The sequence below is a fragment of the Megascapheus bottae genome, chromosome 2 (assembly GCF_031878675.1).
Source record: "Megascapheus bottae isolate mThoBot1 chromosome 2, mThoBot2.hap1, whole genome shotgun sequence".
NCBI lineage: Eukaryota > Metazoa > Chordata > Mammalia > Rodentia > Geomyidae > Megascapheus > Megascapheus bottae.
In genome coordinates this window covers 14,825,912-14,852,496 of record NC_143510.1, presented here as the reverse complement: position 1 = coordinate 14,852,496, position 26,585 = coordinate 14,825,912, and the positions used below count along the sequence as shown (strand labels likewise).

General features: G+C 39.6%; 1 protein-coding gene across 12 annotated transcripts in view; it reads right to left on the bottom strand.

Annotated features, from left to right (window-relative positions):
- Erc2 (ELKS/RAB6-interacting/CAST family member 2) overlaps positions 1–26,585 on the bottom strand; it is a 909,407-nt gene that overhangs the window by 219,335 nt on the left and 663,487 nt on the right. For 8 of the 12 annotated variants that reach the window (XR_016533027.1, XR_016533028.1, XM_090320748.1 and 5 more), the window contains 2 exons: positions 4,207–4,354; positions 2,739–2,867 (listed from right to left, as the gene is read on the bottom strand). Coding sequence is in view for 10 of the 12 variants with exons in the window: in XM_090320748.1 (XP_090176874.1) it covers positions 2,739–2,867; positions 4,207–4,354 (277 nt within the window). In the remaining 2 variants the exon portion in view is untranslated. Of the gene's footprint in view, positions 1–2,738; positions 2,868–4,185; positions 4,355–26,585 lie in introns of all 12 variants that reach the window. The other 4 variants (XM_090320790.1, XM_090320812.1, XM_090320798.1 and 1 more) reach the window with 2 other exon arrangements.

Genomic DNA, 26,585 nt, shown 5'->3' with positions numbered 1-26,585 from the left:
CTGTCGTCACACAGGAAGTACTTGTTGAATCAAATGCTGGGGAAACACTTGGTCTCACCAAACTCCAAATTCCTCTCTCCTTGATACCATTGCAAGTCAGAGACAAGGTACCGAGACTGGGCTTCTCTGACGTAACCTCTGAGATATTAAGACTAATCCCTGAAGAACAGTCTTGCTTTAGGCACCCTGCACTATAATAATGAGTGCTATGATGATGCTCAAGTCCTACCTTTTCTTAGAGCTTTGGTTTGATCTGTTGAAAAATAATGATGATACTTTTCTCATTTTCCAGCACCCAGCAGAGAGCCAGATACATAAAAAGAACATGATAAATTGGCTCATTATGAGGAAAAGCGTCATGATATTTATAAATGTATACATATATAATGCGCTTGGCATAGAGTCTAGCAGGTGGTAACTACTCTTTCATACCATAAATGTTCTTTGAGAGTGGATACTCTATACCTGGCAAAGTGCAATTGCCATGGTGGCTGCTGAATTATTCCTACTCAGCTACCTGGGACGGTGTGAGAAATGGAGAGACTTGTTGCATATGTTTAGTTGTCAGGAGGCTACACAGTATCTCTCACGAGCCACTTCCCCTCACTTTGTGTACAGAAACTGAATAGAGTAGACCCACAGAGCTTCCATTTCTATTGGCCTGGCTTCCTGAAAGAATTCTGCTCTGCTGAGTCGGCCATATAGGTAAAGACAACAGGTCTCTAGGATTTCACACATAAACTAAACAAAATAGAATCAGCACTATGGGCTCATGTCAGAGTGAGCCAGGAGCTGGGATCTAGGATTTCTGATGTGTACACTCATTGCTTCCCAAGTGCCTGAGCTTTAGGAAGGAGAGCTAGCAAGGCTGGGTGTCAGCATCTGTGTGTGTTCTTCCTGCCACAGGTCAACAGATGTAACCCCCAATAAGTATGAACTAAAAAACTGCCTTTGAGGACCAGAGGTGCTATTAATTAGCAGTGGTATTAGAAGTATAGCGCACACACACACACACACACACATACACACACACACAGCTCATACTTATTAGGTGTTAGGTATGATAACCTCTTTAAAAAATATTAAAAAAGGGCCAGGAGTTTGGCCTAATGGTTAAAGTGCTTGCCTAGCATGCATGAAGACCCGGGTTCGATTCCTCGGTACCACATACATAGAAAAAAGCTGGAAGTGGTGCTGGGGCTCAAGTGGTAGAGCTCTAGCCTTGAGAAAGTCCAAGGACAGTGCTCAGGCCCTGAGCTCAAGCCCAGGACTGGCAAAAAAAAAAAAAAAAGAAAAAAAAGAAAAAATATTAAAAAAAAAACACTTTGAATCAGATTAGCAGCCAAAGTACAGATGGAGAAAGAGAAGTATCCATAGTCACTTAGCAAGTACTAGAAACAAGGTTCAACCCAAGCATTCCCACTCTGGATGTTGTCCATAAAATCCTATCAGGATTGTTTGGGGAATAGTCTTCAAGCATCATGGTATGTGTGTGCAATTGTGAGGCCTGAGCAAAGCGCTGGATGTCCCTGCTGGCTCCTTCTCTGTAGGGTTTTGGGTGTGAGTTAATATATGCAAAGGCCTTAGACTTGTGCCTTGTACATGGTAATAGCTCTCATTACAGTCCATGTGACACAATTGCTTAGCTAAAGAACTGCAGGCACAGCTCACTCTTTATGCGTGGTTCTGGAAGAGAGAGAGAGAGAGAGAGAGAGAAAGAGAGAGAGAGAGAAGGGACCCTCACAGCTTTGCTTATAACTCTGAATTGATTCCCACAGCTACTGGGAAACCATGGAGTGAGGTAGATTGTCTGAAGCTTTTGACTTGCCACTGACAAGCTGTGGGGCTTGAGGTGGGTTAGTGCCACTTGTGAGCCAACGGTATGCTCCCTCCCAAAGAGACATAATCTTGGTCCTGGCACTGCAGGGCCAGCTGTGGCAGCAGCTGGAGAACAAAACTCCCCTGAGGGATCTTGGTGACAAGTTCTTGCCCACAGTAAACACTTGACAAAAGGGAATTGCTTTTACAAGCAATTAACCATTATTCTTAGAATCATTATCAGTTGTGATAAGGAGACTTAAATTCATGGGATAGTTCTTGCTCTTTGCTAGATAAGATGGGAGTAAAACTTTCCAACCTAAACCACACCACCAAGGAGCCCATCCACATCCTCCACTCCTCTTTTGCCACAAGAAACGCTTAGACCCTGCCTCAGCTCAAGAGACAGTATAACTGCATAGCCGGGATTTCCTACCCGTTCCACCAACCCAAACTCAGTCTGTCACAAAGAATGATGCCTTTGTGCCATTTCCCAGGAGCAAACCAAAGGCCTTCACTCAATCCTTAGCTGCATCTAGGGGTGAGAAATTGCTTAATGAGAAAAGTCAAAGAACGTATGGGAAGAAGAGAGAGAGAGAGAGAGAGAGAGAGAGAGAGAGAGAGAGAGAGAGAGAGAGAGAGAGAGAGAGAGAGAGAGAGAATCTACCATGAATAGCAGTATTGCCTGTGGCTACTTGACTTTGCCGTGCCATCAGATTTGGGAACAGTGACACATTTACAGCAAATGAAACTGAAGGGAACATCATGATAAGCGACTGGTGTCTAAGGTCTCAGATTTTATGGCTACCAAGCACTCGGAATCTTTTAACAGAGGTGCAGGTCAAGAGAGGATGTAGCTGTTATCTACCCCCATCCCACCCCTATGGTGGGGGCGAGTAGCTCCTTAACAGCTGACTGACCTGAGACCTTGGGATCATGTATGCATCGTAGCTGGACCCGTGGTACTTGGCCGTAATATCTGGGCTGTAGCCAGCATCACAAGTGCATGGTATGTTCGAGCTCGGGGGCTGTTTCCTAGGTCTATACACCTGTGGGAGAAAGCTACAATGGTTAGGTGTAGGAGCTGAGGGTGCAGGAGGTGGGGCACAGGGAAGGAATTAGGGGAAAGCAAAGAAGGAGGTTCATCTTGACTTTCTGTAGCCAAGTGAGTAGAAAACCCAGTTTTGAAGGTCACAGCTCCAAACAAAGAGGTCGGATGGAAGTGGTCCCCCACCCCAGGTGGGGGGCAGCGATAGCAAAGCATGGTGCTCTATGGAATGACCCCAATGTTTGGCAGTGACTGAGACCCTCCCTCTGCGAGGGGAAGGTTACCCAGGCATGGTTGTGGTCTCTCTCTGTCTTTCAGTAAGGCAGACCCATGAGAAATGGACTCTTCTGGTTCAAGGTCAAAGATGCCTTTACTTTCCTGAGTAGTGAAAGGTCTGGCTTCTTTGCAAAGGGAGGGTGCGTATCTCTATATAACTGCATTCTGCATAGATCACCTTAGCAGGCACACAGCCAGTCCCAAGTGCTGAGATCAATGTGGATACTCTACATAGTAAACCGTGTGTGACTTAGAGAGTTGTGGAGCCATGCACCACCCTAGCTAAGATGTGGCAGCCGCCTTATGAGGTCATAGCAGTTAAGTGTTTTTGTAATGAAGTAATGAGTACTATTAGCAGGTTTCATTTTCAGCTACTTCCAGAAAACCCTCCAAAAAGCAACGAACTTTCTGCCTGAGTTAAGATTATACCTCTTTTTCCATTTCCCTTAAAACAAGTACAATAACCTAATAAGGAGGAAACAATACCAGATCGTGGGGCAAAAAAAAAAATTGCTGATTAAAAAATGAGGCTGATTAAGGGCTGGGAAGTCTCAAAGGCTGGCTGTGGCAGTAGTAGAGGCAGGGAGATATTCCTCAGCTGCAAGTTTCCAGAGGAAACAGTTCAAGAACAAAGCTGGAAGTATAGAAAGAAACCCAAAGAATTGGAGGAGGGAAGCTATTTACACAAGTGAGCAAGATAGAAGATAATAGGTTCAACCGGAAAGAAGGTGTCCAGAATTTAAATGGGAGCTTGTAGGGCTTAACTAGAAGTCAAAGTCCACTGGAAGGTAGAGAGCAGAGAGTTATTTCTGGGGAGATGATGCTAATATAAAAGAAAGGAAAACAGCGCTGATTTGCAAACCCAGGCCCAGCCAACATGCGCATAAACACAGGAAAGCAATAAAATGGTGTTCCAGCAATAACTTTGGGCATTTTTGCTCCTACCTGTCCGAAGATGCTTCAACCTGCAGGATGGACATGGGAAAATGAAGAATGGCTAAACCCAGAGAAAGCACTGAGACCCCAGACCCAGCAAGACACACCTTTCATGTAGGACACCCCACCTGCTGCTTTAACTGATGCACTAGTCGATCTTTCTCCCGTTTGAGCGCCATGACTTCTTCCTGAGTCTTTTTCTTCTTAGAGGCAGACAATTCCAGCAAGGCAATGTTTGCGTCCTTCTCACTGATTGCCGCAAGTAGCGCTTCCTGTCTGGTAAAAGCCAACAAAGAAACAAATGGGTATTGACAGTGGAAATGAGCCACAAATGATTGCTGATATGGGAAGAAATTACAAATGTTTAGAATCAATGACCCATTTAAGTCTCAGAATAGACAAAAGTAGTTGGGATCAGAATCACTGAGATCTGTATAACTGTGACCTCTGAGAAAGGATCTTTGAATGGCATCCTAGATCCAGCTAGAAATTATAGGAAGGCTACATCTGAGAACTCATTTCTGAGATGCTTTCTTCCATCATCTATCCATCCACCCATTTGTCAATACACACTAAGTCTCCAAGAAAACCCAATACAAGTTTGCAGCATTTTTAATATCAAGTATGATTACTTTTGTCAAGAGCCCTTTTTTCCCTTCCCTCAATGGAGGCAGGATTATTTACAGGTCCATTTTCAAGTCAATTAGCGAATGCTAACCTTGTTCTCTTTTTATAAATTTAGCTTTGGCAGATCACCTCATCCTCTAGACTTGTGCCCACAGGTGTCTTCTGCAGAAAGGCTCTCTAATAGCTTCCTCTTAGAATGGCATCCCATCTGCCAACTTATATTCCAGGCAAGTTCTGTATGTCACACTGATTTTTTTCCACAGCTCTATCATTTGACCATCAATTTTCCAGCTTTTAGAAGAGCTCTGAGCACAGAGTGAATGCTCAACACATCTAGGTTTCAAGTAGTAAGTTCATATTTTACTTTTTCCAAATGTTATAAATAGCACTAGCCTTCCAATCACCCTTTTTCCCCCTAGCAGTACTGAGGTTTGAACTCAAAGCCATACATACACTTATTAGGCAAGGGCTTTATAACGTGAGCCATTGCACCCAGCCTCTTTTTTTTTTTTTTAATTACATTGGCTATTCTCACTTTATGCCTGGGCTGGCCTAGATTGTTGTCTCCTCCTATTTATGTTTCCCTCAATTCCTGGATAATAGGCATATGTCACTATATCCCAGCTAATGTTTCCCCCCTCTCCTGGGCTGGCTTTGAACTGTAGTTCTTAATCTCTGCCTCTGAAGTTGCTAGAGTTACAGATTTGAGCCACTGTTCCTGGGTTCTTTTCACTTTTAAAAAATGAGAATGTGTTGCTTTATGCCTTTTCTATAATCACTGCCTATGCAGATAGGCTGCCTCCTCCCACCTTGAGAGTTTTAAGTTCGTGGACACATTTGTCACTATAACACAGGATCTTCTGGGGATACTTTCTGAAGTAGAAATGCCTTACTTGGGTGTGTTTCTTTAAGTCTTCCTCCATTCCCACCAAAGGTAGCAAATCACCTGGGAAGCAACCTAGGTGCCTTAGAAGATCTGAGTATTCCAGTCTCTACACTAGTTACTTCCTATGCATACAGGTTCTCAGCACTGAAGCATGGTCCCGATCCTGTGTAGCTTTCTCTTTAATCCTCATCACCACACCAGTTTCCCTCCAGATGTTTGGACAAGGTGGTCATTATTTGAATCTCAGATTTTCTCCCTTCTCACTGCAGGGAATTATCTGGACTTTTCTGGGATCTACTCATGCCTGGCAGTATAAGAGCTTCTGTCGGAGGCTCTGGCAGATGTGTGAGCTGTGCAATGTGTCAGGAAATATCTCCACTTTCCCAAAGAAAAACAGGGCAGTCTGGACTACTACCAGCAACATTCATATCCAGCTTCACAAGATTGTCTCCTTATGGATAATATCTTAAGATGGCAGATGTGCTAGCCACTCCCGCCTAGTATATACTTGTAGAGGAGGCCATGCAGAAGACGTTGCACAGACTTCAAATCAGGGCAAGCCTGTGTATGACCTGTGGAACACTTGCTACAACACACCAGGCCACTGCAGTATTTTACCTTCCTTCCCCCAAGCTGAAATGTCTAAACGAGGCTCTGTCTCATGGAAAACACCTCAAAGAGCAATCTGAGGAAAACTGGGAATTCGTTCATAAATTGGGTTGCAACTCTTTACTTGGTTGGCTATAGCCTTGTGCAGCAATTTTAAGTGCTGATAAAGAAATCTTCATGGGCCAGGAGTTTGGCCTAGTGGTTAAAGTGCTTGCCTAGCATGCATGAAGACCCGGGTTCGATTCCTCGGTGCCACATATAGAAAAAGCTGGAAGTGGTGCTGAGGCTCAAGTGGTAGAGCTCTAGCCTTGAGAAAGTCCAAGGACAGTGCTCAAGCCCTGAGCTCAAGCCCAGGACTGGCAAAAAAAAAAAAAAAAAAAAAAAATCTTCATGACATGAGAACACATTTATGTTTGCTAAGAAAATACATTTTTACAAGTAAAGACATTATTTCCTTCCCTGACATGGCTCAGGATCTCATAGAGTGACTAGTGTTGAGAAACAGAGGTGGTATCTCCCTTCAGGTCAAGGGGAAGCCCCGTGAAGTGTGCTTCTTCAAAAACGCTCCATTTCCCTAAGGCCAGGTTGCTTTCTTGTAATGCCATCAACTGCATAATCATCTTCCGCTGGTCTCCACAAGACTTGGAGAAAGAGAAATTGATATATTCAAACACACCCATCTTGTGTTGGCTGTCTGCTATAAACTCCTTTTTTCTAGCTGAGAAGTCCCTTGTCATCTGCCTGAACCCTTAACTGACTTATTACAAGTCAATAGGAAAAGTCTCAAACCCTTCACAGTGCTTAGCATGCAAGTCTATATTCAATAAAGACCCCACAGAAAATACTCTCCACTGGGGACAACTGGAAAGAAGTATATAAAAATGATAACTGTCATCATTTCACTATGGTGGGAGGAATGGGATCAACTTTATTCTTTTTCTGTTCACTTTTTTTTATTCCTTCTTCCTCAAACAGAGTAAGATTAAACAATTAAATACTATAAGCAAAGCTTTTTAATCACCACGTAAACTGTAGGTGCATGCTTCAAAAGCATGGCAGATGTGGAAATTGCTCACCCGGGTAACTTACATCCTGTGTGCTTTTCCCATTTTTTTTTTTTTTTGGTGGTCATGAGACTTGAACTCTGGGCCTGGGCGGTGTCCATAAGCTCTTTCAGCTCAAGGCTAGCGCCCTACCCTTGAGCCACAGCCCCATTTCCAGTTTTCTAGTGATTAGTTGGAGATAAGAGTCTCACAGACTTTAGAGCTGAGGCTGGCTTGAACCGTGTCCTCAGATGTCAGCCTCCTGAATAGCTAGGATTACAGGAGTGAGCCACTGCACCTAGCTATTTTTCCCATTCTTTATACTTTAGGTGCACACCTATTTTCCCATGTACACAATGTCTGATACAATCTATGTCAACTCCCATGTGATAAACTTCAGGAATCTCTTAATGAGGCTTCTTGTGTCTACTTTTGGCCCTTTTAACACATTTTCCACCCATAACTTTACTATTAATCATTATTATCATTTCAAAGAATGGTCATTGCAAGTTCCCACTTCCCTGTGAGACTATAATTCAGGCTTCTGTGAATTTAACACTTAAGCTTTCCTTTTATCATAGAAAGCCCAAGTTCATCATTGTTATTATTATTCTTTATGGTGCTGGAGATGAAACACAGGGCCTATTCATGCTAAGCAAGTGTTCTACCACAGAGCTTCATCCCCACAAACAATAACTTGTAATTCTTAGTTTATTATTAGAGGAAAAAAAGGATCAATTTCAGATTCTTTACAGATGTTATCAATAAATAATCTCCAACTCAAATTATTTTCAACTATTAGACCTCAAAACACATATAAAGTTCTTTTTATAATTGTATACTTAAGGCCAGGTGCTGGTGGCCCATGCTTGTAATCCTAGCTTCTCAGGAGGATGACATCTGAGAATGGTGGTTCAAAGTCAGCCAGGGCAGGAAAGTCAGTGAGACTCTTATCTGTAATTAACCACCAGAAAACCAGAAGTGGAGCTCTGTGGCTCAAAGTGGTAGAATGCTAGCCTTGGGCAAAAGAGTTAAGGGATGGCACCCAAATCCCGAGTTTAAGCCCCAGGTCCGACCAAAAAAAAAAGCACACTTTAGAATACTTACCAACATTAATATCAACAAAAAATAATCTCGTTGGTTCTATATACTTTTTATATTATACTTTTGCTTTTTATCTCTTATTTTTGCCTTTGGCTAAAAATTCTGTTTTATATGCTAACATTATACAACCAGAGACCTCTAAATTGCCCCAAACTAATGATGATTTTTTTTTTTTTTGGTCCTGGCACTTGAACTCAGGGTATGAGTATTATGCTTGACCTTTCTAAGGCTAGAGCTCTACCATTTGAGCCACAGCACTACTTCTGGCTTTTCCTGTGTATGTGGTACAGAGGATTCGAACTCAGGACTTTGTGCATGCTAGGCAAGCACTCTACCACTAGGCCACTAATAGCCCAATTAATGAAGATTTTTATTAAAAGTATACTGATTAAGATCAACATTCAATAATTGTAATCTATTTAAATCAAATTAGATTAGAAAAAGTAACAATGGTATAAACTAAGAAGATATGAATATTTTGCATTTAAGGATATTTGGAATGGTATGTGACAATTGGTCCATATCTGGGTATAGGTATTTATATAGAGATGCTAGACTAAGCCAAATTTTAGTTCCAGTTGACAGAGCAATTATACTTTTTTTATGCAACAGTTTTACAAATTAAGCCAAGAAAATGTCCACTCCTTATAAAGCTGATATTTTTGCTAATTATGTAAAGAATATGAGATAGATTTTATATACTTATGGGTTTTCACCATTGTTATTTTATGATTCCGTTTTTTTTGAGGGTGGGGAATGGTAAACATATCTTGCCAGCTTATATCAGATTATACTTTTATAATTCTCAGGAGTCAATTTACTGAGATACCAACAGAGAGCACTTAATGAAAAATATGTCACTAGAAACACATTTGGTTGGTTTTCAGAAACTGACCAACACTAGAATAGATGAGGAGGCTTCAGCTACCTAGCCACTGGGGAAATTTGGTTTAGCCATTCAAAAATTGAAAAAATGGAACATTTGCAGTGGTGATGCACATTTAAAAAAAGTTACTAAATATTCTATTAACATAATATGTGGATAGATACCGAAAACACAAAGAGAAATTTCTTATGATTTCCCTTATTAAATACATTGGATTTAAGGCAAAATTTATCTTGCTTCAAAGATGGTTTCTCCACCCATCAATCTGAAAAATGTTCCCAAAAGTTTGAAATCACTTTCAGTACTTAATCCATCCTTTGTGTCTCTTAACAGACAGCATGAGACTTGTATATAAATGCATCTTTGGTCATTTAGTGGGGTTAAGTATATACTGAAGACTTGGAAAATTATCTTTAAGAACCCTATCACACTCCAGTATACAAGACTAAGGTGATCTGTCTAAGCCTCAAAATATAGCTTAAAATATGAAAAGGAAGCCCAAATATGCTAGCAAGAAAGATAAGATAATGCAAAGAGAAATAAATCTATAGGAGTCTGCTGTGTGCCAAGCTAAGAGAATGGACCACAGACAGCATTTTATCAAAGTGCAGCCTAAACAAATGTCAAGGGGAATAATTTCTTTAACGAATATGGGCAACAATAGAGAAAAAAAGGGGGAGACTCTGTGCCCTCCCATGCATTTAGTTAGGGTTAACAATGGATAAAAATACCCATAAGAACACATTTAATAACTCTAATCTGTCCTTCAGTTTGTAGGAGGTAGTTAAGACACAGCTAATAAAATACTAGAAAAAAAAGGTTTTGCCCACCCTGAAAAAAAAAGTCATCCAGGGACTAACACAAAAGAAGCCTAAAGGGCATCTCTTGCTATAATAAATGCCTCCTCTTGCATGTTGCTTGTGGCTAACCCTCAAAAAGAGAGGTCCAGGACTTGCTGATAGCATTACACAGCATGACAACTTACCACCATCAATTCAAAAGGGAGCTTTGTAAACATTTCTGGTTCACTCCCTGTTGCTGTCTTTCTTTTAATTGTGATCTGATCCCTGGGGGGGGGACTAAAATTAATTTTAGGAGCTGCAAATGAAGTAAGCCAATTAGGGACTGTTATAAATTGGCTTGCGACGGAAGCATGGACACTATTTTTTTTTTCCTTGTGGGTTCTTGTTTTTGTGAGCTGACCCATCTCTAGGACCACATTCGATTACAAAAGCAGATGTTTAAAAAATGCATTCCATTAAGAAATGTTTGGATAATGACATATAAGGGTGGACCGAACATTATGTATGGCGTTCAGCTCCAGGCAGTCATGTTCCAATCAGACAATGGGGGAAAAAATTCCGCTCAATCAACTTTTCCCAGTTAATTACTGTTTTCTTTCCCTCATGACCCTGAATCTTCAGCCATAAGTTCAGTAGGAGGTGACTTAAGACAGCTGGTGAGGAAAGATCCTGTTCAAAACAGCCTGTCTTACCCCCTGGGGTGAGGGTTGGGTGGAGATTAGCTGTTTCTGTCTCGGGATTGAGATGCTCATGTATTTCCATTTTAAAGGTGTATTTTCAAATACCAACTTGATAAGAAAAAGTGACTTTGATAATAATGAATTAATATCAAAACCTATCTCCAAACACAAGCAGAAGGGTCCATAAGAAAGCATAGTAAGGGAGCTGGATGAGGTGGCTCACACCTATAATCCTAGATACTCAGGAGGCTGAGATCTGAGGATCAAGGTTTAAAGACAGCCAGGGCACAAAAGGACCTGAGACTCTTATCTCCAGTTAACCTTTAGAAAATGGGAAGTGGGGCTTGGCTCAAGGGTAGGATGGTAGCCTTGAGCTGAAGAGCTCAGGGACAGTGCCCAGGCTGAGTTCAAGCCCCATGACCCCCCCACAAAAAAAAAGCGCAGCAGGCCTACAGGATTAGACACATTTGAACAAGCACAGATTTCATTAAGGACAAAGAACAGAACTGGTTTCGAAAAGCCAGCCTTTGGCAATTTAGACTCCTTAATGTGGTTTACTCTCCTTTCACCTACCTAAAACTGACCTAAATAAATAAAAAGTTACTCCAATTACTAAGAATTCAGCCTTTGAAACCTAATAGGACAGGACTGGAATCTCTTAACACAGGGACCATCGAGGCTTGTGGAAGTTTTGTGCTCTGTACACCATGTCTACCTGAATACCACCTTATGTATGACCTATGTAGGCAGGTGACCTATCTGTGGGGTTTTCAAAGTGCAACCAGGCCAGAAGTTAGCTCTCAAGTGCCAACACCCTGTGGCACTAAGAGATGGTAAATGCCATGAGTACTTAGCATTCTGTTCCCACTGAGTGTGGTGAGTGTGAAGTCAATAGATTTTTCCAAATGGGAAAGGCTGGAGGTAAAAGGAGGGGCTGTGTCAGGATGTAATTGCTCTCTCAATTTCCAGCCCTTCAAAAGAACTGTTAAGAAGGTAATGAAGGACAGAGGATACTAATATCTATCTATATCTTGTCAGTGGGCATGTGGGAGCTACAACTGATTACTATTGCTAGATCTGAAAGGAAAGGAGTGGAGGAGAGAGAGAGACTTCCTTTGAGTACCATACCTTAATATGATTATTTTTCACATATCCTCACAAATAAAATATTTCTCAGGTCTGTGAGAAGAGATCAAACTTTAGAATTTGAGCTTTGGAATCAAATTAACTCTCAGCAACACTTATTGTTTCTGTGACCCCGAGCAAGTTACTTTTTATCTCTGAAACTTACATTTCCTTGTAAATGAAAAAACAGTAATGGCAACACCCTCTTGGACCTGGTAAGAAATAGGTATAATAATGCGTGTAAAGATTTTTTTGTTTACTGCATGACATGACCATGCCAGTACATGTTAGCAATTACGTATTATACAACATAGACACCACCAAATTGAAAAATTTGAAAGTTTTGCATTGTTTTATACTGAGATCCTCTTTGTATTTAAGTATATCTAAACACGCTAATGACTCTCTTACTTTCAAGATAGACTTTCAAAGAGACCTCTAAAATTGGTCTCTGTTTAGCTGCACATTTGACTTTCATGAGCTGACATCTGTTTCACAAACAAAATTTAAGGGAGAAAACAGATTCTGAGTGTGGAAAAGGTTCTGTGGACCATACAAGAGCTGCATCCCAGACAGCCAGGCCTGACTCGGTTAATAACTGTTCAATATCATTCTAGCCAAAAAGGCCACACAGAAGTATGCAGGATGTGATTTCACATAGTCTGAGAAATTGAGAAATGGAAACGTATTCTGAAAGGTAACCCTTTAAAAGTCAGGGTCAAGAGCACCGTCTAATGAATGTCAAACAACTTCAGAACAACAACAAAAAAAATTCTTCCATTAAAAAAATCTTTACAACTCATTGGTAAAGTTGGAAGGCAGAGAGAAAGTGAGTGAAATACACTTCCATGACCTATGCCAGGACCCTGTGTTAGTGTATATTACTAGAGGACAATGATTGGTCATTCTTGCCATTCTCCTGCAGTGGTTAGAAGGGTTCTCTGTTATCATTCAACCTTACTCAGACCTTTCTAGGTAGAATGCACCCAAGCAAAGTCTCTGGAAGTCTACTGATGATTGATAATGAGAAAACCATATACATCTGGACTTCACTGTGGGGCAGAACTTTGCTCCTTGTCTCCCTCAACTAAACCTATTGTTCATGGATGATTAGTTACTGTCAAGAGATTAGTATTAGTGCATCACCTTTGGGCTTGGAAATGAGCAACTACCAGAGTATAGGTCAGTGACTGGTTTGGCCCACAGGAAATCTGATGGTTTCTTTTTCTTACTGGTACATGAGGTGTATGTATGTGTGTACATCCATGTCATAGTTGTGTTTCACTAAAGGCATTTCTTGTCAAACATACATTCAAGACTACTAAGATTTATTAATAAACTTTGCACATAGTAGCAAACTGCCCCCCCCCTTTTTTTTTTGTCAGTTGTGGGATTTAACTCTGGGCCTGGGTGCTGTCCCTGAGCTCTTCAGCTCAAGGCTACAACCCAACCCATTGAGCCACAGTGCCAATTCTGTTTGTTTGTTTGTTTTCTAGTGGCTAATTGGAGATAAAAGTCTTTCAGACTTTAGTACCCAAGCTGGCTTTGAACCGCGATCCTTAGATCTCAGCCTTCAGAGTAGCTAGGATTACAGATGTGAGCCACTGTGCCCAGCTTGCCCCCTTCTTTTCTTTTCTTTCTTTTCTTTTTGCCAGTCCTGGGACTTGAACTCAGGGCTTCCTCAAGGCTGGCACTCTGCCACTTGAGCCACAGTACCACTTCTGGCTTTTTTCTGTGTATGTGGTATTGAGGAATCAAACTCAGGTCTTAGTGCATATTAGGCAAGCACTTTATCACTAAACCAAACTTCCAGCCCAATCCCTTCTTTTCTTGAGCTAGCTATTTCCCTTCTTCTTTGAATATCTTGTCCTAAATCAAATCTCCCTTTGACATGTTTCTATGAAATAATAGGCGGTTCCCATATACGATATAATGAAAAATCAAACGGACAACATTTGAAAGAAAAGAGAATTAAGATTCCATGGAGTGGATCTTAGAAAAGAGAAATAGAGAATGTTGAGTTTCCTAGAGGCAACTCTTTGGAGGGTATTTCTTTTCACACACACACCTGTGTGTTGTCAGGGATAGTGGTAGCCAGTGTTTGTTTCCAGGAAGGGCAGAAAAACCTGATGCCTACAGAGAAGAAAGCTAAGCAGATGCCCATCAAGTTGTGTTTGACAGAGAACTGAATAATAATTTAGGATAACCTAGAAAATTTTCTTCTGGGACACTACTGACTTCAAAAGGATCTTCTGAGATGCAATTGTTCATGTGTCTCAGCCACTTTGAAAAAGTTGGGATTTTTAGGTCTGCCACCTCGTGGCCACTATAATAAATACTGTCACTTCTTTTCTCTTTCTTTCTTTCTTTCTTTCTTTCTTTCTTTCTTTCTTTCTTTCTTTCTTTCTTTCTTTCTTTCTTTCTTCTTTCTGAAGTAATTCCATGTCTGCATTCCTTTACCCCCATTTTTAAATTGTTTTTAGGAAGGTGATGTTCAGAGGGGTTAGCAGATAATGAGTATACTTCTTTGTGGACAATGTCATTCCTTCCTTCACTCTCTCTCAAGTTTTCCCTCTTGTCCCCACCCATAAGTTCTATAGCTGATTTTCAACACAGGGTCTACTGAGTACCACTGCTGTATTGGTTCACGTTTGTCTCTCCATTTCTTTTTTCTTTTCTTTTCTTTTTTTTTTTTTTTTTTTGTGGATCATGAGGCTTGAACTCTGTGCTTGGGCGCTGTCCCTGAACTCTTCAGCTCAAGGCTACCGACCTACACTTGAAGCACAACCCCACTTTCTGTTTTCTAGTGATTAGTCTCACTGTCTTTTGGGCTCAGGCTGGGTCTGAACTGCGATCCTGAGATCTCAGCCTCCTGAGTAGCTAGGATTACAGGTGTGGGACACTGGCCCAGCTCTCCATTTCTAAAAAGTACCCAAAGGGTATTTAAAACAACAACAAAAAGAGCCAGACCCAATGGCTAATACCTATAATCCTAGGTACTCATGAGGCCAGATCATGATTCAAAGCCAGCCCAGGCAGACAAATCTGAATCTTATTTCCAATTAACCAGAAAACTGTGGGTAGAGGGTTGGTTCAGTGGTAGAGGACCATCAATAAGTGAGAAAAGCTGAGGGAGATTTACAGGCCTTGGTTTCATGCTCCAGTACTGGATGCGGTTGGGGGTGGGTGAAAAGGAGAGAGAGACAGAGAGAGGGGGGAAGGGAGAGGGGGGAGGGAGGGAGGGAGAGAAGAGATCCACTACAGGACAGATCCATGATGTGAGGAGGCGAGTTAGACTATTTCAAAGTCTAATCTCCTTCTGCTAACATTTTTCATCCTTAGATGAAAGTCTGGACTCATATGATAATTTATCAAACTATCAACTTATCATTATTACAGGATTGGACTTGTTGAGGGTTTGGCCTGTTTTAGGTGATTGTTTTTGTATGATTTTGTCATTGATGTTATTTTAAAACGGGGTCATTTTATGGTCACAGAGTTGCTTCTAAGTGAAGTAAAGTCTCAAGATTTCTGCATAGATTCTGCTAAAAGAATACCCAGAACAGAATAAAACAGGTTACAAAGCTAAAGGGGGCTTTCTAGTTGAAAACTGAAGGTATACGCGTAATGTATGTTTTTTTGAAAACCACTTAAAAATACACTGAGATTAGACATTCTAGACTTCAACATTTTAAGGTAAAGAGGTGAAACCATAGTGATCACAATTTTGACAGAATTGAGGAAAATTGCTTTTAAAATTCTTATGAAAACATTGAGAAAGTATCCTGCACAGTCACTGACCACTGGCTGGTCCTATCCCTGGGAGAAAAAGCAAATAAATGTCCATAGCCATTCTCCTGGTGATGCTTCACCAATGATTGTAGCCTAAAACTGAGGACAAAAACATATTCAGTATTCATGAATTTCAGAGCCCAAGTTACAGAAGTAGAAAATTATGCATCTACCACATAATACCTTAAGAAGTACATTGCTAAGCAACTGATTCCAAAGTTAAGAACTGCAAGACTCAGTAAGGGAACTCTGAAATAATGAGTTATAATTGTTAATTACCTGAAATTTCTGGGTTTCTGAATACAATGATGGGCCATTCTTGCCATTCCCATTCAGTGATAAGAAAGCTGCTCGCAAATACAAAAGCAGACAACTGATGAGAGAAACTGGTAAACTACCTGAATATTCCACATCTGGAAAGAATCGCCAAAGAACCAGCCTGAGACACAGTGGCATAGGAAACAGACTTACAGTATGGGTGGCCTTGAGGCTCGTGGAAGCAAAATTTCTACCCCAAACAGAAGTGATCATTGGAAGGCAGAGAATTTTTAACATGAAATTATGAAGTCCAATCTGAAGTAAGTGAACTGATCATTCTCCAGTGAAGTGACTGTTTACTAGCTACAAAAGCATGACAAAACTAGACTGATTCTCAGAGCCCAAGTCTTTGATGCCTTCAACTCATTGAGTGTTTCTGTGCTCCAGGTACTAGAAATCAGTATACAAACAAAACAGACATTGTCTCTGAGGCAAACAGAGCCTCAGACAGGCTGATCCTGTGGTGATCACAAGATAAAAATAAAACACCCTTTATTACCACTGGGAACAAATATGGATTTTATGGAAAAATCACACAAAGATATCCATACATCCTGTTTACCAATCCAGAAGGTGGGCATACAAATTCACATAGCATTCCACCTATGTGCAACAAATGTTGGGATAATCCATTGAAAAGCTCCTTTTTACCCCATTATTTTCATTCTGAATGTCCAATAAAAAGCAAAGGCTCAAAACCAAGCAGAAAGAATGAAACTTTATACTCATGACTAGAATGCTAAGTGATAGGAAGTTTACTTTCTTGTGGGTCAGAAATAGTTGCATATTTGCAATTTCATACAATTCAAGTTGTTTTCTATCAATGAAAGTAGCTTTCTTGAATTTTTTGGGGTGTCAGTATACATGCTGCACCCTTTTGTTTTTAGTCAGAATTGTAACTCAGGATCACTTACTCACTCAGCTTGCTACTAATTTAACCATCCCTGTAAGCCTGAATTTTTGCTGGTTATTTTGGAGATATGATCTTGCGAATTTTTCTGCCTAGGCTGGTTTTGAACCATGAGTGTCCGGATCTCAGTCAACTGGGCAGTTAAGATTAAAGGCATAAGCCATCAGCAGCCAACTTGTTTTACTTGTTTATAATATATTCCCCTGGATAATTTTATTTTTTAAATCACTTTACACACTCTAAGATTTAAAAGCTTTAGGCCATTCCCTAGCCACAAATCCAAGTAGCATTCCAATTGCATTCAAGACTGACTACAAATGGCAATGAACCTAGGATTCAAGAGAGTCTAATACACAAATTAGGGGTAAGTAAATGGAACTAGAAGCTGAAGAAGTGAACAGAACTCCAGTCCATTGTAAGGACCCCTAGACCAGGAAAAACACTTAGGAACAAAGCATCAGACTCCAACCTGACACTGATTACTGCTCCCTGTGATACTGATCTGTTGATTGATTGCTTTGAGTTCAGATCATCCATCACTTTGGACAGCCTCGGGGCTGCCGGGCTCCAGCTGAGGAGCATCTCTGTTTAGATTTGAACTTCAAGTCACAGGACATAGAAGGCAAAGATGCATGGGGGTGAAGAGCTTTTAAAAGAGCACGCCAAAGGCCAGGAGTTTGGCTTAGTGGTAGAGTGCTTGTCTAGCATGCACAAAGACTTGAGTTTGATTCGAAAAAGACAGAAGTGGTGCTATGCCTCAAGCTAGCCTTGAGAAAGCCCAAGGACAGTGCTCAGGCCCTGAGTTCAAGCCCCAGTACTAGCAAAAATAAAATAAAATAAAAATACATTAATAAATAAATAAATAAATAAGCACTCCGAGTCCCATCCAATGGGGCCTAATAAAAAGCATCCTTAAGGATGATTGCATACATATAGGCATCAGAAAAGAGCAGTCTAATATTACCAACCAGTCCCTTAATAACTGCCTATGCCAGAGAAACTTTACTTTGGACAGAATATTATACTATGGCCTATGAAGAACCAACAATGAATAGGCTTGTACATTATTACAGCACAGAAAAGAAAAGCATATAAAACTTATAAGGCAAAAAATAAATAATGGTTATTAGTGATGTCATTGTTAGTAAATAATTTTTACTAACCTGGGGCTTGACTCAGGGCCTGGGCACTGTCCCTGAGCATTTTTTTTTTTTGCTGAAGGCTAGGGCTTTAACACTTGAGCCAGAGCTCCATTTCTGTTTTCTTGTTTTTTGTTTTGGTGGTTAAGTGGAGAGAAGTGTCTCAGAGACGGTGATTCACAGATCTCAGTCTCCTAAGTAGCTATGATTATAGGAAAGAACCACTAGGGAATACATGGTATATTATTAACATTTTGATTAGCATGGAAAGCAAAAGAAAGGCACATTATTTCATATAGTCCTCTCAAAATAGGTGCTGGTACTTTAAGCTTATAATTCTAGCTACTGAGAAAGTTGAGATATGGGGATTGTGGTTTGAAGCCAACCCAAGTATAGGCCAGAAAAAAGTTGGACTGATGGCATGGCTCAAGTAGTAGAGTACCAGCTGTGACTGAAAAGAATGAGTAAGAAGACAGGGCCCTGAGACACACACACACACACACACACACACACACACACACACACGCTCACACATACACACACATGTCTTTGAAGAGAAAGTTATTATCCTCAATATATACTTCAGTAAATCAAAGCTGTGAAATTTCAGTAGATTATCCTTGGCTATCCTTGCTTTTACTGATAGAAGTAGAGATTGAATTCAAGTCTATGTGACTACAGAGCTTGAACTCTTGGCCAATCTTAAAATGCGGGATTGCATTGCAATTATCCTTTCAGTCTTGGAGGCTGAGGGCGGTTTCACCGAAGGCAACAGGAATAGCTAGCTGTGAAGGAAGGATTTGAATGGCTCGGGAGAAAAGGGAAGGGGCCTTCTAGATGATATATGTGCTGTAGTCAAGTGACTCCTAAGTGCCAACCCACAGGCAGACTAGTAATGACCTGAGTTTATGTTTTCATGGCCATGTGCACATACTTACACATACCACTCCCGAGGACATAGACACACAGTATAGTCATATTGCCATTATCTTTTCCAGGGAATGACAGACTTCTATTCTGAACTTCTGCAGTGTCTTTTTTACTTTTTGGCAAATTCTCTTTTCTTAAGTGATTTGAATAATCTCACTTCATAGCATAACTAGGTTATCATTTATTTTTTTTTCAACTTGGTCAAAAACATCCAAAGTTCAGGAAGCATGCATTTCATCACGGAATATTACTAGATTTAGAGTGTGCTTGTAAAACATGTTTGCTCTTTCTCATCCCTGCACAGATTGGGCCTTGTCTTTTCCTTTGAAAGCATTTCTTAAAGTATTGCTGAGGCTGCCATGCTAGACGCTTTATACACATCATGGTGAAGCCAAAGTGGTGTTCTCTACTAAATGACCATTTGATAATGTCTGCTTCAGACAGGTACAAGATAAGCTCTTTATTTCACAAATAGTCCTCTCCCCCTTTGGCACGAATAACATGTTCTTCTGGAACCAGAGAAGAAAGAAAAGGCTGAATTGGTCAAATGTCAACCATTAGGAAAACTCTTTATGAAGGTAGGCTGGAAGGGTCCAGTACAAAAAGATACAATCTACTTGTTTGATTCTTTGTCTCTTACATTGGATTTTTAATGTAATGTGTAGATGGATAGAATTTAGGAATGTGGCGATGATCAGATTCAGAGAAACTTTGGAAACATGCCAGTTGGCCTTTACCTGTCTGTATTACCTATCTGTATTCTACTAAAATGTGCTCCTAAGGTTTGAACTAGCACTTAAGATCTGCAGTCAGAGTAGGGAAGGCTGACATCAACTCAACTACGAGGAGGTGTGGCCACATCACAGACATCAGAAGTTTAATGAATTATCACACTACATTCTCTAAAGTCTATGCAAATAACAGAAGGCTATCTTGAGCAATATCCAGAGAGAAAATTCTAGCAAATTCTAGCATGGACTCTGGTCCATGGTGCTATTCAATGGGCTTAAGTTATATATATATTTTTTGGATCGCAAAAGAAATTGATGCTGGCGCCATTGCAAACAAAGGAAGTGTTGGAGGGATAGTTGAAAAGATAAAGGAAAAGAGAAGAGCAAGTAGGCCTAATAAGTGAGTTTTAGAAAGGTCAATTAGAAAGCTATTCCAGAAACCTCAGTGACAGGAAATCCTCATCCTTTCTTACAGGGAAAACATTACCAGTTATACCATAACTCTGTTACTACCTCCAAGTTTGGTGGAAAAAGAATGTTTAAGCTTCTGGAAAGAAAATCAGTTGGCCCAAAATAGGTAAAGCAGCTACAGCCCAGTGTTCCCAGCATCAGAAATATTTGAAATAATGAGATAACACTAAGAACAAAGGGCTGACTATGAGCCGAGAGCCATTCTAAATGGTAATTACTCTAGTGATTGTTTATTCCACAGTATTTCCATGGTATGCAGGCTCTACCTCCTACTTATTAGTGAAAACCAACTACATGTCCTAATTCTAGAGCTCCACCTGAACCTTGGCTAGGATAGGCATATTTCCACCACAGACATTATGAATCCTTACCAATCAGCTATTTTTTCCACATTAACCTGGTTACCAGCAACCTATGGGCTTATTTCATAACAATTGAGCAGTCTTAGCAAGACTTATGGTAGTCTATAGACGCTGTGATAAGGAGCACATAGCTGGCACACATGAATTCTTTTCTCTGTCCTGGACATGATAAGTGCTTTATGTGCATTAGCTCATTAAATTTCCATGAGAACCTATTAAGGCAGGTGCTATTATGTCCAATTTGATGGAAAAGGAAAAAGTAAAAGTAGAGAGGGCACATTGACTTGCCAAAGTTAACCTGTCCAGTAAATTGCAAAATGGAGATTTTAACCCAGACCATCTATAATTTCACAGACCTTCAAAATAGAATAGATAATGTATAGCTATTTTTTTTTAGTTGTGATACTTTTCCTTGACAAACAAAACTCACAAAATATTCGCTTCGTGAAGACCTTGCATGGGCTTGGCTATATCCAGATATGAGGACCATACCTTGATTACAATGAAGCTGTAGTGGGAGAAGCTCAGATCAGTCAACATCTAGTGCTTGGCTATTTGTTTCTTACATTACGTTCGATATCCAAGGACTGGCTACTAATCTAAACGTTGCCAGCCAAATCCACAGGAAAGAGTGGCTCACAAAGTACAATTCCAGAACTCCCCACCTGAGTAGCAGAAGTATTTCAAGATTAGTAGGCACAGCCTATCACAGATGTGTCCCTGAACCAGGCTGTAATGTCTCAGCCCCAATGAAGAAGGGAAGAGAAGTGTGAATTTTCAACTTTTAATTCCTATGACTGCAGTTAAGACATCAACATGCATATGAGAAGGGCATAATAGAAAGACAACCATCTGATTTCAGACATGTTCCCTGACTTTATACATCTTAGCTTTTGGGGTGTATAAAATACAAATGATGTTACCACCAAGCTCATTGAGATGGTCTGCAGGAAGTATCTGGTAGACTGCAAAATCCCACAGGATTGGCTGCCAGTATCCCTACCCACAAAGCTGGGGCTCTAAAACCCAAACAGGGATGAAGCTACGTGATTCATCTCAAACAAAAGTGGTATGAACATACTAATGCTCGAAGTACTTAGGCCAAATTCATCGAGCCAATGAAAGATGATTATCAGTTCAAACAACTGATAGGAAGTGAAACTGGGAAAATGAAAAATCTATGAAAGAAAAATGATTGCCTTGAGAAAACATGAGATAGATTTACTTTTCCCCTGGTCCAGGAATATAATCATTGGCAGGAAGGACAATGAGTGTTTCCAAGTAGACTTGAAAAATGAGAGATTTTTATAATCCAGCAAATATGCAATTATGATTTGTTGACTCAGTGAGTGGGGTTCTGCCAGAGCCAGGTTCAAATCCTGGGTTAGTAACACTGTCATCTGTATGATTTGGGGAAAACGTATTATTAAAATTGGAAGGCATAAAATTATCTTCAGATTATATGTATAAAGGATATAGGAAACAAATAAATATCCTGTTTCACTTGAGTCCCTGATTCAAGATATCCATTATGCCTATGAAAATATCTTCCAATTTGACAAAACCTACAATAGACCACTTCTTTTTTTTTTTTCCAGTCCTGGGCTTGGGCTCAGGGCTTGAACACTGTCCCTGGATTTTCTCAAGGCTAGCACTCTACCACTTGAGCCACAGAACCACTTCTGGCTTTTTGCTACGTATGTGGTACTGAGGAATCGAACCCGGGTCTTCGTGCATGCTAGGCAAGCACTCTACCACTAGGCCAAACTCCCGGCCCCACAATAGACCACTTCTAGGTCCCAAGCATTTCACTTTATAAAGGATAAACCTATACACTTTCAGAGTAATATATGTGATAAAATGTACAAATCGTTTAGCACATTTAGTCGTGTAGACAACAAAAAACTATGTTTATTGCAAACATAGATTTTAGTTGCTATGATTGTGATTATTATGACAGTTCATTAATTTACTATTAATAGTTAAAAGATAATTGTATAAAAGTCACCAGTATTTTAGAAACCAGGTGAGAAAACTAATTTTAAAAGGGGACAGAAGCTAAGTAACAATATTCACCATTTATACATATATATATATATATATATATATATATATATTTCTTTCTTTTTTTTTTTTCTTTTTTTCTGTCCTGAGGCTTGAACTGCCTGTGTGCTGTTCCTGAGCAGTTTTTGTTCAAGGAAAGTGCTCTACCACTTGAGCCACAGTATTACTTTTGACTTTTCTGTGATTTAATTGTAGATAAAAGTCGCATGGACTTTCCTGCCAGGCTGGCTTTGAATCATGCTTCTCAGATCGCAGTGTCCTGAGTGGCTAGGATTACAGGTGTGAGCTACCAGCCCCCCTCATTTTCCATATTTTCACCTATGCATTTAGTGCATTCCTAGTATTTACAATGGGGGGAAAAACAAGATGATTGGGAGGAGGTGGGGGGAGGAGAATGGGGACAAAAACATGAGAATGGATATCAGTGTGTGAGAAGTAATGCACCTACTACCTGACGAATGTAACTATAACTCCTCTATACATTATCCTGACAATAAAATAAATTTTTTTTTAAAAAAGCTGCTGAACACAGGGATCATCCTGTATAAGATTTTTCACTAGTTTGATATCAAAAATTACAAAAAGAAATGAGCACCTGTGAAGTATGTTCAATTGCTATTTATCAGTGTATTTATCAGTCAATATATCTCTTATATTATCACATTGTATACATAAAATATTCAAAATAAAAATTATTTTTAAAAGCCAGAAAATTTCACAGTATATCCATGACAACATTTTTACTCTAGACTTGAGTTCACTTTTTAATTATTTAGCAAGACTATTTTGAGTATCTTAACATCTCAACAGATCTTCATAGCCAAAAAGCTTTCTACAAGGGCTTAAAGAAGTAGTGAAATGTCAGTAAGAACATGAGTTTATTTCCTTAAAAGAGGAAATAAAGCTGTGGCTATGAGAGATGCCTATATTTACAGAAGGAATGTTTAAATCTCTTAAATTATAATAAGAAAAATATCAACAGATTGTTGTGGCCAAATAAATGAAAACCCCGTCAATTTCTTTGTAATTTGTCTTAAAACTATAAGCAGACACAGGATCTCTGTCCTGTCAAAGAAATCAGAATTTCTGAAGCTTTTCTATTCTGAACAATTCAACATGAGCCATGACAATTCTTTGAGAGAATTGAATTCACTTAGTTTCTGGCTTAAAAATAATCAAGTATCAATAATCTACAAGTTGTAATACTATAGCAAAATAACTATACTAGAAACTTTAGTAAACACTGCATTTTGGGGGTGCTTGTTTTTATTTCAACAACCAAAACTTTACAAAAAGTAGGTAGGAGACACAATAATTGTTTGAATATGAAAACAACAATCAATCTCTATTCCCATGCTTTACCAAGCTAATTACAAATAAACCACCCATAGCTATTTGTCACTTAAAAAAAATATCTCAGCCATTTCTTCAATGAGCCATCTACACTTCATTTGTTTATTTCTCCATAAAGGTCTATCCCAAGTTTGAACTAATGTTCTGTCTATTATATGGAAATTTAGAAAAAGTCCCAGTAATTGGTGCTTTTGGCTGCCTACTTAATCTTACTTAAATTACCAGCATTCATAGTGAGGAATGACCTAGAGATGCAGGCTGAGTAACCAGCAGAAAGTACATGCAGGGGATGAGATTAGTAAAGATTATCAACAAGAACTCTGATAATATCCAAGTCACAGGACCCAACAAGTCACACATTCAGAGCACCTTGCTAACTAGCAGCAAGTGACAGCCAGCTACTTACTGCTTCTGTAAATGCTAAACTCAAATATAAAGTAGACATGTAATCTCCAACTCCCTGAACACCCCAATTTGGCCACTAAAGATGCTGTTTTACATTTCCAAACATTTTCCCCTGTCACTACTTTTTATACTTCAGTTCTCAGGTTGTAAGTATTTGTTACTTGCAAAGCAGCCTGCTTTGAACACTGAATCACGGGAGGCATTCGTAACTAACTGCCAACGCAGCCTGCCAAACACAAACTCCCTGCTGGTGACATGACCACCTAGTGACCTCTAAAAATGTTGTAACAATGTGAAAAATAGCTCCCTCTTGTAGGAAACGGCAATTTTTTAAATTAAACCTACATCGAAAGTTCGCTTATATACAGATAAATGGTGTTCAGAGTCACCTTCTCTGTTTCTAATTTCAATCTTTTGAAACCCAGCCCAAACCAAAATAAATAAACGTTGATACTAAGAAGAAACTAAGAGCTCAAGAGCCTTGTGATTTCGCAAACAGCTTTTTTCCATTTTTGAAAATCTAAACTCCAGGCCAGACATAGAACAGGTAATGAGAAGAAACAGGCTTGGCAGTCCCTCTGTGGTTCTAAGCTGAAAAATACGTCAGGCGGCAGTAAGTGGCTATAATTTGGCAGGCTTAATGTCTTTAAAAGTTTGCAGTTTGCTTGAGGAAAAAAAAAAAACCAACCCTTTTCCCCCCAAAGTTATAACATGTACAAATTGAAACACAAACAGTAAGCTATATGGCCACCTGACACGATTTCATTAACCTGAGACTTAAAAGATATGTTTATCATTTTCAAGTGCCTTGAACCCAAGTGAGAGAGGACAACTGCTAATTTTTAGCACTGGACCAGCAAGAGACTATCAGATGCTAAAATGAGCTCAAGTGACGGCAGTACTGATGCATTTGTTTTGTCACTGTCCTAATAGTCAAAGCTAGTCTCATTTCAAAGAAGGTGCAATACCTCTTCCCCAAATGTGCCTGAGGGGACAGAAGATATAGGAAATCGGATATGACAGTAAGTATTGCTGAAGCTTCAGATTCTTGTTTTGCCAACGATCTTCAGTTATCTTACTACAATTTCAAAATTGAAAGTCTTAGAGCCACAGAGGTCTGACATGTCGAAGGCTGTCTGACACCATTTTTACATCTTCTGATGAATTAATTCCAAACACTGACCCACGCCATGTAAAATCAAATCAACTTGGACCTAAGCTGGTATCACCAAATGTTTATTTCCAAGCCACATGGTCCTCACTCCCACTCCCCATCCTCTGTCTCCCTCAGCCCCCCAAAAGTAAAGTTTCCCTCCTTTAAATAGGGAAAAAGGAAATGCACATTCTTGTAACTCTGATTAAAAAAATAATAATATGGAGAGTACTAGGGAAGGGAAGCTGTTGTCCAAAATGTATCTGATTTATGTAACTGCAACCCCTCTGTATATTACCCATACAATTACAATTAAATAAATAAATAAAAATGATAAGATTCAAAGAAAGCAAAGGAAAATGCACACCTGATCACATATTGAAATATATACCTATCATCTCAAGTTTTAGCTTAGGACACATTTTGTTAATTTGTTAATATACAAATTCCAAAATGCTTATTAATAGAGGGTTCCACATTGAACTAAAAACTACTGTCCTTGAACATAGTTGTGCTGGTAGTATGACTTTGTTATTTGGGTAAATGCCTAGGAGTGGAATTTTTGGGTTCTAGGGGAGGTCTTTGTTTAGTCTTTTGAGGAACCTCCAGACTTCTTTCAGCAGTAGTTGAACAAATCTTCACTCCCACCAACAGTGTTGCTAGAATTGCCTTTTGGCCTCATCCCTGCCAGCATTTGTTCTTATTAGATTTCTTGATAGGGGCGAGGTTCATTGCAGAATTATTTCCCATAGCTAAGATATGGAACCAACCCAGATGCCTCTCACTAGATGAATAGATCATGGAATACTTTGCTTCCACCAGAATGAGGAAATGGAAAGACTTGGAAAAATTGTATTAAGTGAAATAAGTCTGAACCAAAGAAACATAGACTCCATGGTTTCCCTCATTTGTAATATTTAGTATATGTCTATGATAGTCCTAGAAGAAGATTACAATAGCTCAATAGCTACGTACATATGACCATACAAAATAATGCTAATCAAAATGAACTCCAAGATATGTAAACAAGAGGTTTTCCTGAGTTGTTGTTATTTATAATGTACTGTGTAAAGTTATTTCCTTTTGTTTTCATTTTTTTCTCCTTTGATTTATTCC